Genomic DNA, 13,313 nt, shown 5'->3' on the forward strand with positions numbered 1-13,313 from the left:
ATACCCTGAAGGGAGGTATATTGGCTGCACAAGGGCACCCTAACATTCCCCACGCAGATTAATGTGTCTCAAAGTAAGAAACCAATAGACCAGACAGGGTTTGTAATGGATAGAAAAGACTTCACCACTCTTCAGATTAAACCAATTTCTGGGCCAGTTTTATCCTGCTATGCCATGTTGAAATATTTTTGTCTTTATTTATCATACATATCACTGCAAAGAGTAGAAATAACACTGTAATCTCATGTTAAAAAAATTACTACAGTTGAGATGATTGAAGCAATTTATACCTTTGTTTGTACTATGTATATATATACAGACTTGCATACATATAGACACATGCATATGTAAAAAGCTAATATGTCTACATCTCCTAAGTTACAAGGAAACACTACCAACAGCGCTGAAGTGTGAGTAGCAAAATTTTATGCTGCCCAGGAGAAAACCTTTTCAGAATGATTATTGGCATTGCATAGTGTGTAAACTGAAAAATAAATAAAATAAAATAAAATAAAATAATAAAATAAAATAAAATAAAATAATAAAATAAAATAAAATAATAAAATAAATAAAATAAAATAAAATAAAATAAAATAAATAAAATAAAATAAAATACAATACAATACAATAAAATAAAATTACTAGTAAAAATGCTTCAAACAACATGGACCATATGCAATAACTGTACCTTTACTGTGCTTTCCTAAGGATTGGTTAAGCACAAGGGCTGTGATTGTATTACAAAGTTAAATTCATTACAACTTAAGCATTTTACTGTTGAAAGACATTTTTATGCTGATATGTCAACAGCTCAACACACTCGGGTTTGTATCTTTCAGTCTTTATGTTTGGGTTAAATAACAGCAAATCCTCGCATTGCCTCTGTCCTATTGAGACTCAGTTACTTCCAGTTGTGAATGCCCATGCAAATGGTTGTGCTGTTGCATGACATCGGTGCATATATTCACAATGTTCCGATGAAAGTGTATGGCTCCGACATCTTCCCAGGGCATTGCCAGAGCAATGCTAGCAGGATGCTAACTGCACACGGAGCACATGGGTACTTTCTGCAGTGCATTGTTAGGACAGGAGGGTTTCTGCTTCCAAGCAGATCCAGACAGTTTATGCTTCCATTGCAATCCTCACTGGACAATATTCAAAGATATGGCGTAAAGCTTTATAAATGCTGCTTTCAGTGAAAATGAATCTGTATGAAAAATCAAAATGATTTTTAAAATGTGAAAATTCTGTTACCTCTTGTACTCATAAGAAAAAGGAGTAAATCCTCAGAAGAATCCTTCGTCATGGGATGAGTAGGTTCAACTGACGGAGGGGTGGTAGATCCTTTTTGACAGCTTGCTCAGCCCAAGCCTTTTGCCTTGTCCTGTTATTATTCAGTAAGCCAGTTATGGCCATCATACATGCTTATTTCAATACCATTCAATCCATATGGAGAGCTGAAATGACCCATCACAGACACAAAAGTAGAGTCCAGTCCATTACCCCTCATACACCAATGTGGTGCCTTAAAGTGGGGAGTTTAAGGAATAAAACCATCCATATTGTCACATGCTATATTGATCCCAATGTCACCTGAAACACAATGAACTGTTAGAATTTTGGAAAATGTTTTGAAGAGATAAGATTTGAATCCCCCCAAAAGATTTACATAATGAATTTGAATTACAAATAAACTACAGTATTTTCTGTTTCTCTAGGAAAGCAGGCAATAGGAGTCAGGAATGAAAAACAAATGACAATTCAAGTCTTTTTGTGAAAAAGGGAATATAAGGGTAATAAGTATCAGACACCTTAGTTAAATAAAGTCAGGTACTTTTCTCCTTTTGAAATATAGTTCAATAATTTTAAACAAGCAGTAAGTACTACAACAGCATAGGTAAATCTTGCTGGAACCTGTAAAGCTGGTCTTTTCTGCTTCTGCTCTGGTAGTTACAAGTATTTGCTATTCAGTCTGTTATGGATATCTGGAAAATAGTTTGAGTGCAGAAAGCGCCTCAGGGATAAAAAGTTTGAAAAGAAAAATGTAGCTGTATATCATTGGCATTCATGAGAAAATTCACATTAGATGCCTTCAAATCAGGTGCTCAGGAGACAATATAGAGATCAGGAGCTATGGTGTGCCAAGAATGCAAGCCTAGCTGGGACAGACTCAGCTTATTTCCTGGCAGACGAAGAATACAAAAGTATGTAAGGCCAAATTCAAAAGATAATATAGATGTGTGGAAGCTGGTGGGAGGGAAAGCTGAGGCTGCAGAATAAAAAGGCTATGCATGCACTCCCTGGATTATAGCCTCTTATCTCCACATTTTTATCCTTTTCCTCCTACATGCATTCCACAGATCTCTTTCTATAGGTAGTTACACCAATATACGGGCTCCGGATTGAAGCTCCTCTGCCAGCATCACTGGGGAATTTTGCCCCAAATCCCTGTTGTTAACCACTGCTTCTTTCACCAGGTCAAAAAGTTACTCCTTCTGCAAACACAGCTACATTTTGCCATGGGTAAAAATGTCAATTTTCTTGAATTTAGCTAAGAGCAAAATCTCATCATTCCCACTGCCTGACAACTTTTACCTTGGAAAGATGTCAGTTTGCCACCTGAACTGACTCCTTTTTGCTTTTACAATGGTAACAGACAGTTGTGGCAGAAATGTGAAATGTTGCATATTTTCATGAAAGCTCAGATGACACTATAATTGCATTTTCCTCTTTGTCAAAGACTTGATCTTGTAAATGTTTTGTTACTCAAAAAAAATAAGCAGTAGAAGAAAGTATGGGTCTCACAACCTAAAGCCAAGACAATACTTTAAACCTCTGTTCAAACTATGAAATAATGAGCAAAATATTAGCATTTATGTTACTGCATTAAATGTATGTCAGACCACTTTCATTAATGAATGAATCTATATCTTATCCCTTCCAGATCTAATTTTCAGGAGGGAAAAAAAAAAAAAAAAAAAAAAAAGCAATATAATTACAAGTTTAGGACACATGCTAAAATAGCTTTCCCTCTGTGTGCTAAGTGCAACGTCACTGAGTTAATTCCTCTGCCCATATCCCATGTTTAGATGGAAATTGTCAATATTCCAGATATCCCAAAATAAATGTTGGGATGAAAGTAATATTTTTGTACCCTTTCTCTCCAATAACATTACCTGGAGCATTTGCAATGGGAAGCAGGTGATGCACGGCTTGGCCAGGCAGTGGCATAGCTGACCAGTGGGTTTCCCAGAAACTCATAGCAGCCACCTTATTTCCGATGCAGCATTTCTGTCTGTTCATCTCAGATTTGCACCTGTATGTCCCACATATCACATCTGGATGTCTCAGGATTATATAGGTTTCCTTCCCTGACAGATGAGAAGAAAAACTGGCAGCTAAAAAATATCCGTGGATTGAGTCATTTCCTAGTGACTTCTCTGACAGAAAAAAATAAAAAAAATAAAAAAAAAAAATAAAAAATATGATGCTGACTACTTCTGTAACAAACATATTTGTATAAATTACACCCTGTTGACAAATGGACATGCAATCAGTATTTTTAGGGGAAAATGTAATGTTTCCCCCAATGATCATATTTAGCATACTTTGTTTTCCATCTATCTATCCAGACCGATGGTTCAAACTGTGACATAACAATTATAATAAGTGATAGTGTTACATCCAGAAAACAAAGAGTATGATGGCACAATTTATCTTGTTACATTTCTTGATTTAATGCCAGTTTGGGGTTTCTAGTCTGAACCAGATTTTTCTTATGTCATAAATATTTCATTTTTTTTTTCATTTATTCTTGATTTAGTTTGACAGTAAATAATCCCATGGAAGCTGCTGTTGGAAAGACACTGTAAAAATTATTAAGTGCCTGCTTGCCAGTTAGGTCCTTGTGTTTGTCAGTGAAATAAGTAAAACAGTTGGGTTACTTACAGGAAACCTATATATATATATATATATACACACATATATATATACATATATATATAGGTTTATCTGCAGTAATGCCCCAGATTTGCAGCCTCAGAAGGAGCTACAGTTCTGGAGATTAATCAATAGCCTACAGGAATATGAATATTTTTGTAAATATATTCTGGATACTGTCAGCAGGAGGTATTTGCTTCTTGGTTCCAAAAGACTTACATATAATTGAAAGAGAGGACGAGTAAACAGATTTTTTTTTGGAAGAAACTGTCCTTGTAGTAAAGGGCGAGTATCTTGGAAGAGGAAGCATGTGATCAGTTAATTGGGTTGTATTGGTGATTTTCTGTGATTCAAAATATTCCCCCTGGAAAGCACATGAGTAATATTGGAGCGTTTAAGTCCTTTTTCTTTTGAGCCATAATTAGTGCCTTTGGCAACAGTTGCACCTTTAAAAGGAATTTCAGCAGGTGCGTGCAAAATAACTCGCATGGTAAATACTTAATGACAAGAAACAGAACGTGTTTGCGAGAACCTGAGGAAACGGAGTTGGGTGGGAGCAGAGTGGGCAGCACTGGGAAATGCTTGCTGCCCATATCCAGGAAAACAACAAGAGAAAAACATCCAGCACAGGAGATGAATGCAAATAGAAACGCCAAGGAAACACAGCTCATGGGAATGTGCAAAATTCATTGCAATAACTTCAGCAAAACAAGGGTAAAGCATCGACAAATACTGCTTCTTATCCGCTGCTGCTACCAGAGCCCATTCACATCCAACAAGGTGCTCTGTCAGTAAATGGGCACTTTGAGCCTCCTCTCCCAGAGGTGCTGCTGGACACACAGGTCGTGGTTGTTTGAGGAACCTTCCTGCAGACAACAGATGCCTCCTGTGAACCCAGCATTAGAAAAAGGATAAAACTGGGAAACAGGGGAAGGCAGGGACATAAGGAGAAGTCAAAGTCACAAAAATAATATAAGACATGGGAGGAATTAACATGAAACTTTAGTAAATAAGAAAAACTCTCCCTTAACTGGCAAACAAAACCAGATAACAATTGCCATGTCTGCAGTATTGATCTGAAAGGGTACATCCTGTTTAGGAAGGACAAGTAAAAAAGATAAGATTTTTTTTTTTAGTCTTAAATATCCATGATGTGTACACCAGCTTTGAGACAAATATTGACAAACAGAAGAGAGTGTGTGAAATAAGTATGATCCAATTCAATAAGGAAAAGTACAAGGTTTCACACTTAGGTAGAAATAATCGATGCACACCTTCAGTATAGGCAGGAGGTTTAAAGAAGGGGTTAGAGTGGAGCCTGAACTGAATGCAAGTTTAAAATAAATAAATAAATAAAATAAAATAAAATAAAGCAACCTTCATTTGGGGATGTGAAAATAGCAAACAGCTGTTTGGCACTGGTTCCTCAGGTGGGCGACTGTGCCCAGCTCTGGGCAGTGTGCTTAAAGAAAAGTGCTTGCTATGCCGAAATAATCCAGAAGAGACAAGGTAAAATAATGATTAAGGATAAACAAAGTAGGAATCCTCTAATATAAGATACAATAATGCTTTCCAAACATGCAAAAACTATAGAGAGAAATCCGTGTCTATTGAGAGTCAACAAATAAAGGCTTTTATAACCAAATCTAGGAATAATTTTTAAATTGACAACATTATCAGGGTTTCCCAAGGAAGTTACGGAAAGTCTTGTATCACTGTAAATCTCTGAAGGATGAAAAACATTTGCTAAGTACATTTTAGGTGCATTTAATATTGCTTGGAGCAGGATTGCCTGATGTATAAAAGTACCATATAACTCAATTTCTGTTTCAACAGAATTATCCAAACTTGGATTTCATTTTTCTTTTTAAAGAGCTCAAGCCATTTACACTTAAATAACACTAAAGTGCTTCTCTTACCCTGGATGTGTGTGAGGTAGAACCCTACAAAAGATTAAAAGAAACTGCTTTTTTCATCCTTTTTTTTTTTTTCTTTTCCAAAAAAAATTTGGCAGCCTGTCAAGGTTTGATCATTCCCCACCTGAAATGGCAACTGGCAATGGTGCACCAGGTTGATATGTGCAGAGAGATACCTGTAGAGCCCTGAGACCACCTACAACTCTTAGGTGAAGCTTATAAAAACATGTGAACAGAATTAGATTCCTTATAAAAGTGAGATGATTTCCAAAAGAGTTGAATGTGGGATGATTTCCAAAAGAATTGAATTTCTTCATTTGCTAAAAACCATCTTTCTCATTCACATCGGTACTAAATTTTAGGGCAACCCTGTATGATTTTTTTCACACTGGTATGAAAAATGAGACAAATGAGAAGAGGTTATGGATCCCTAAACATGGCTCATAAATGCAATTTCTCGGGGGAAATTTTTTTAGCACTTAAAGGGTTTAGAATGATTTTATGATTTTGTAAGCCCATTTTTTAAGTGATTTCTCTTTTCAGCTCCTTTATGAACTGATTCTCAACAGTAAATTACAAGTTTACCCTTTAGGAGTGAAGGCCAAACACATATTTTTTTTCCTGGTTTAATTCATCATATATTGACTGAAATGTCAAAGGAAATTAAAGCAAGTTGTTATGTAAATCCTTGTGGGTGCGTGTTTCATTTCTGAAGAATAAACCTGATGACCAAAAAAAAAAAAAAAAGTTGTTGTTGTTTGTTTTTGTGTAGTACATATAAAACATTATATTGCTTTTTCCTCCCACATGAGAGCTCCCATTCTGCACCAGTAACTGCTTATGTTACATTTACATTCACCAAAGGATCCTCTCCTGGATTAGAAGGCAGACTACTATAAGGCAAGAAACTTCATAAAGTGTGACTAACATTTAGCAGGCAAGAACAGTACTTGCGAACACCCTTTCTCCTAACCCAGCCGTGTCTGGTGAATGCACCAAGCACAGATTTTGCTTTCTCGCTTGGAGAAACTTGGTCCTGTGCTTGTGTTCTCTGTGCTGTAAGGAGAGGATGGATGGGTCTCAGATATTACATATGCTTTTCATGGAGCTCATTTCCAGCTTTGTGTCTTTCTGGAATTAATTTTATGTTGGGATGATCCTGATTTATTGCGTTGTATGTGTCTGAATCTTCAGTGGTGCAGAAGAACAGGATTTTACACAGGGAAATTGGGGCATTTGTTCTGAATCTCTACTTTAATTACCCAATATCTCTTCCTGTTTTTACAGAATATCAAGGTAGTCACAGGAAGACACACTTTACTTTCCGCTGATTGGATGGGAGGAATTTTTGACCTTAGAAAGTGGAGATGGTGTTGCTATGGAAACTAATAATTCTGCTGCCATTCATGAGCTGCAGCACAGGTAAAATGTTCCACTATTAGTGTTTGTGATTGATAAATCTGTATCAGTATCATAATTCTTCTAGAAAGGAAGCAATTACCAAAACTAACAGTACTTATTTGCATGAACAAGTGACTAAGGAGCTTTTCATTAGAACATCTTTTAATTTAAAAAACCACCAGTTGCTGCCTTTGAACCAGGAAAGCGTGTTTCAAGATCATAAGAAACTGTACTTCAGCAAATAGCTTTAAAAAATATTCTAAGCTGTAGCGTTGAGAAAAAATTACAATTTTCACTTTGCTAACAGCAAGCACATGCATGCGCATGCATTTCTTAGCCACAGTGTAAGAAACTCCCAAGCCAGCAAGTTTAAAAAACCAGAATACCTTAGTGAGTATTGTCTGGATGGCTTAGTGCTCACACTTAAAGGTATACCAAACCCTCAGAATGCCTCTGTACTAGTAAAGTACCTTTAAATCACATTTAAATTAAAGACAATTGTAAACATTCATCGATGAAATCCAGAACAGGTAAGAATCCTAAGGACTTTCAAAGCAGAAATGCCAAAAGTGAAAGGAAATCTTGCTTCATGCCTGAAGCAAATGGAAATATTTCTTCCGCCCTTGTCTCCAGTTGGCATGGTGATGGACCCTCACACAACCCCTGCTGTCACTGCTCCAAGCCCTGGGCATCCCCTCTGTCCTCAGATGGCATTCAGAGGAGAAAGCGTGGTTGGAGGAAGCAGGACTGCTTTCCCCCATTCTCCTTCTTGAATATCCCTTGTGCTTAATTAGTCCTTCAACTGGTTGCTGACATATTGGGAGGTAAAATGTTCTTTTCTGCCTACCTGGGCTTTGTTCACCATAAGGGTTTGGTGTAACGAGTTCATTTGTTTTTTGAACCTTTCCTCTAATTCAAAAGGTATAACTTGATAATCCTGCTTCATAAAATCGTATAAATGGAATTAACTCATGTGACTCAATACAGACTCATCTGAGACCAGAGACCAATGGTAACTGAACTCTTTGAGGTTATAATGAATTTGGGGATGTACTGACCTTTCACAGTCTGTGAGAGAAACCATGACAACTGACTTTTGTCTGTAATTAATGTATTGAACTCTAAATATCTGATATGTTACTTGTGTACTTATGAAGAAATTGTATTAAAGCAACCTCAAATGATACTTAAATTAATTATGTCCTGCATGAGTCAGCAGCTATTTGAAATGAAGAAACTACAGAAGCAGAGTGCAGACTGCAGTAGTATTTTAAAATACAATTCAAATTAAAACTGATAGCATTTTGTTTAATAGATTCCAGGTGAAAAGTAAATCACAGGAGCTGACATTCTGTGAAATCAATACTAAGTGGCTGTTTCAGCCAACATGTTAAGGACTTCATATTAAAACACTTGTACACATTTCAAATAAGCAGTCAGTTGTTTAGGCCCAAATATGCTGAACTAAACACAACAACAACAAGTTTAGGAACCCAGTCTTCCCTTTAATTACCTTCAATTGTAACGACGTTGGGTGCCCACTGCCCCGCCATGGTGTTTATCAGCCCTGCTTGCATACTTCTCATATGTCATTTCTTTCTTTACTCATCTAAGTAAAGGAAGTAAACGACTTATCTTTTTTTCTTTTTTCTTTTTATTTTTAATGTATAGGATGCCCCTATGATTTCTTAATTGCTTATTGCTTTTAGCAGTTGTGCAATAGATGGTGATCCTGAAATTTGAGTCACTGGAGGACCAGTACAGCTTAGTGGTGGACAAGATATTCCATGTTTTATATTTCCATATATAACCTTTTCCTTCACTTCTTTTCACTAAGCTTTCATTTTTAAAACTTTTTGTCATCTTCATCTTTCTTGTCAGAGGATCATCTTTTAATGAGACAAGTATCCTGGGCCAACTGAGTTAAAACATACTAGGAGCTCACTTTTATATGAACTTGTTCATTTTTTTAAGACTTAATAGATAAAATTTAAATGTTCCATAGTCCTAAGCACCAAGAGTAGACCACAACAGCACCTTTGTCCTGATCAATCATCAATTGATTGATCAATTGATCAATTGATCAACTGATCATCAAATCATCAATTAAGGTGCCCACTGACTTCACCTAGAAAAGTTAATTTATACTTAAGTATAAATTATCTCCCCTGATTTCAGTGGAGGTATGCTGATTTTTACTACATGGCATTCTGAAATATGCTTGACGGTAATAGTCAAACTAGCACTTATGGATAAAACTTCTTTGATTTACTATATGGATGACTGGCATCAATATAGTGGTTGATAGAACGGAGTGGGAAAATTAGAAACTAGGCATGACGCTGTGGAGAACAGTCTTGTGGGCTGGGACCTGAAAAATATCTCAGGTTGTTGGTCAGCCATTTCTTCCTTGTCTCTACCTCAGTTATACCAGCCGTGTAGAATAAAAATGATATTGACCTATAAATTAATTTTAAATCTAAGGATTAAATCTGCTGCATAGCAGAGCTAGATATTATTGCCCCCCAAAATGGCAGTTCAATTACTCAAAAATCAAATTACTCTCTATATTTCAAATCTATGGAAAGCTCATGTATATTATTCCCTCCAACTCTTATTTTCCAGCAGTGGTGTTCTTTTTGTTTTGTTTTGTTTTGTTTTGTTTTTTATGTGACTCACAAGGGTCTTTGGGGGTTTTCTTGCAAGTGCCTTAAGGGATGAAATAAAACAAAGTAATGTATGCATGCACAGTGACACAGTGAGGGAACAGATTAGACTTTTTTTCATAACCCATTGCTATTTAAATGAGATAATCTGATCTAAGCAGAGCACCAGAGGCGAGAAGGCTGATGAAGATAAACACAGAGATCATTACTTTAAATTCTGTGTATTTGTTGTAAGGATGCATGACAGCCTTCTCTTTACAATATAGTTGAAATTTAAACATTGCTCGATATTAACATGCTAAGAATGAGCACTCACTTTCTGGATTAAAGATTTAGACAGAATTTTGAGAAGCTGATATCAACAGAAAAGTGGCCTGAGTGCTCAGGAAAGAAAAGAAATGTTTCTTCAAAAAAAAAAAGCTGTCTCAAGTTTTCCTCCCATGGCTGCCCTTAGCTCACGTTCTGTCCTGTGGAGCTACCATGCAAGGCTTGTTGCCAGCAGTATCACTCCAAGAGAGAAAGCGATCTTAAGCATAGCCCAGATGCATATTAGGCTGTTATTTAGAAATGGGAGCTATGCCTGGATCTGCTGCAGGTTGCCCATGCAACTGTGTGTGACTCATCTGTCTGTCTCTCTGGTTCCTCCATTTCCTCCTTTGCCTATAGGGTTATGTTCAATGCTGCAATGCAAATAATAATTTGATCATATATATGTTACAAAAGCCTTTCACCCATCCTTTTCCATTACCCAGGTTAGGAACATAGGATCTTATATAAGTATGGATTGCAGATCTTCAGGGAGAAGAGAAACAAGTGCTGTCTGATTTTCCCAGTGGCTGATCTAAATATACGATGCTGGGGGAACAAATAAGTCTGTTGGTAGCTCCCTTCACAGCAACATAGCTACAGTCCCACTCTGGCATCAATTTCATTGCTTCAATCTCAGCTTCCCTGCTTCCTTCTGTCACTTCTCCTAGGCTCCTTACCATTCAGGAAGAGGAGGAGAGTTATCTCCTAAATGTTTCTGCAATTTCACTCTTCCTGGAATGCTTATCCAAATTTTGTGTCTTTCCCATTCCCAAAGGTTGTTTTGACTCCCCTCTTCTCTGATTCTTGGTGGCTTCTGTGCTTCAAAAATATATAATCTTCAATACAGAGATGGCCTTCGCAACTGTCCTTTGCTCTACTGGTGATCTCAGATGGAAGCAATTGGAATTTCCAGTGTTAAAGCTAATGAAAAAGGAAAGTGTCAGTAAAAACTGTCAGGCACTTAAAATTAGCCATAGACAAGATAAGTATTAAAAGCCAAACCAGTTAGTCTGAACTTTCATTTTGGAATGAGGCAGTAATTATATTTTTACAATCTTTTGGCTTATTGGATGAAATTCAATTGAAGATGCAACTGCAACCTCCCAGGCTGTATTTTGGCCCATCATTTTGAAACTGCTAAATTAGGAGAGAAATTTCCTGATGTAAAGTGTCCTGATACTCCTTTGGGTCACAGCATGATGAATATTGAATACATCACATCCCACGCTCTGCCTGCAGTCTCTTGCAGATTTATTGTTAGCATAACAGCACCTTTAGGAATGGAACAGCAGACCATATATTTTAAGACAAGTGACATCTTTGCTATTTCTAACAGCAAACTGTGGAGATGAACTAGTCCAGCCTGGAAATGTTAAGGCACTTCTGAACAACCAGAGGCATTCAGAGACCCACTGATGAGTCAGAGAAAGAAAATAATTAGGTTTCCCTTGCACAACATGGAAGTTCTCATGACTTTGGGAAACAGTGACCCTGAAAGTTCTATTTCTGTAAATGACTCCCAAGCCTCAAGCAAGAGAGGATGACTGGTGATGTAGCGAGGCCCTGGCAAAGGCTAATGTGGGCTTTGGCAGATGGGAGAGAAGGTCTCTCAGGTGTGACCTTCATTCTCATCTTCCTCTGGTACCTCATTTGCCTTTCCCCTTACATGCAGCACATCAGTTGTCTGGGTCTGACGTGGGCCAGTGAAATCCCAGCTAACAGCCAGTACTCTGAGAACTGCCACATGTACACAGACACAAAACCAGGGCCTTCAATTAATACTTACTGGATTAACAGGAAAAATATTAGTATCCAAAAAAGGATGTGAAAATGTGCAAGGTAAAGGAAAAGCTTGACATATAGTAGCGAAAATAAGTTATTTTCCTAATCCATCACCCGGTTTTGCAGACATAACATTTGGAAAACATTATTATCCAAACGTTGCCTTAAGGTGGAAAACAGGTGAGTTGTAGACAGCGAGCTGCTCTGTTTCTGTTCACTTCTAGAAGGGCTTACACAGAGCTGGTCTTTAATTTTAGGAAGGAAAATGAACAATTATTTCCTTTTCCCATCTCTTATCAGAACCACAAACTGCTGCTAACTCAAGGGTAAAAAGGAGACCAAAAAAAAAAACGGTATGTGAGAAATGTGAACCTCTGACTTCAGCACAAGACTATGTAAGGGACGGACCCTCTCGTGACTGAGAGGACTGGTGCTCAGGAAGCCCGTGAGCAACTTCTGGATCTGCCACTTGCTGGCTGCAGGAGCAGGAGGATGTTACAATGCAAAGTGGAGTTTAAGATAGTTATTTCCTTCATTGCTCAATTCCAAGAGGGATATATTCACAACAGTTTGTGGTTTCAACTGCTATGGTAATGAAGCACATGTAGAAAGGAATGACAATGCGGCAGTGATTATAACATTAGTAAAGAGGTGACAAGTGACATTAGCAGCAGTGAGAAGGACTCAGCTTGGGTATTTTTACGCCTCCACAGATTTCAATGGCAGTCTTATCATTTGTTTTGAAAAAGGAAGAATTAGGGCAAGGCTGATCATTTTTGAAAGCCTCACCTATCATATTTAAGGATTGTAAGGGTTTTTGCAGCTTTGCAGTAAAAAACAGAAGCCCACCTCCCAGGCAGTCTTTATTCAGAGTCAGACGTGTATCACTGCGATGTTTCCCAAGTATGCCATATCACGTCAAACTGACCTGCTGGATATGTCAATCATTTAACGTTATATAATGTGGGCTAGATTCACGTTATAGAAGCATCTTCCTTATTATACTTCGTTTCCAAGAAAAAAATGTCTTTTTGAATTCCCTCAAGTGCATGGACATATGGTGAAAAAGAGGATAGAGCTCAGATGCTTCTTTGAGGGTCAATACACTTTCAGATTTTAGGTTGCATTGATTTAGCTGTCAGAAAGATGTTATTTACAGTTCCTGAATTTAAGTGGAGCATGCTAGAATTCATGGAAGTCATTACTGGAACTTTATGTTTTCTGTGTGGCTGCAGAGTAGAAGTCTTTTCTACAGTCTGAAAGGCCTAACCCATTCTTATAGTGGTTTACATAATTACTG

General features: G+C 37.4%; 1 protein-coding gene across 5 annotated transcripts in view; it reads left to right on the forward strand.

Annotated features, from left to right (window-relative positions):
* The window catches only part of CNTN6 (contactin 6), a 143,617-nt gene that overhangs the window by 21,678 nt on the left and 108,626 nt on the right, over positions 1-13,313 (forward strand). For all 5 annotated transcript variants that reach the window (XM_040568941.1, XM_040568939.1, XM_040568937.1 and 2 more), the window contains exon 2: positions 7,143-7,277. In XM_040568941.1, coding sequence (XP_040424875.1) covers positions 7,223-7,277 — 55 coding nt within the window. In that variant the 5' untranslated portion in view covers positions 7,143-7,222. The remainder of the gene's footprint in view (positions 1-7,142; positions 7,278-13,313) is intronic.

This window comes from Cygnus olor, chromosome 10 (assembly GCF_009769625.2).
Source record: "Cygnus olor isolate bCygOlo1 chromosome 10, bCygOlo1.pri.v2, whole genome shotgun sequence".
NCBI lineage: Eukaryota > Metazoa > Chordata > Aves > Anseriformes > Anatidae > Cygnus > Cygnus olor.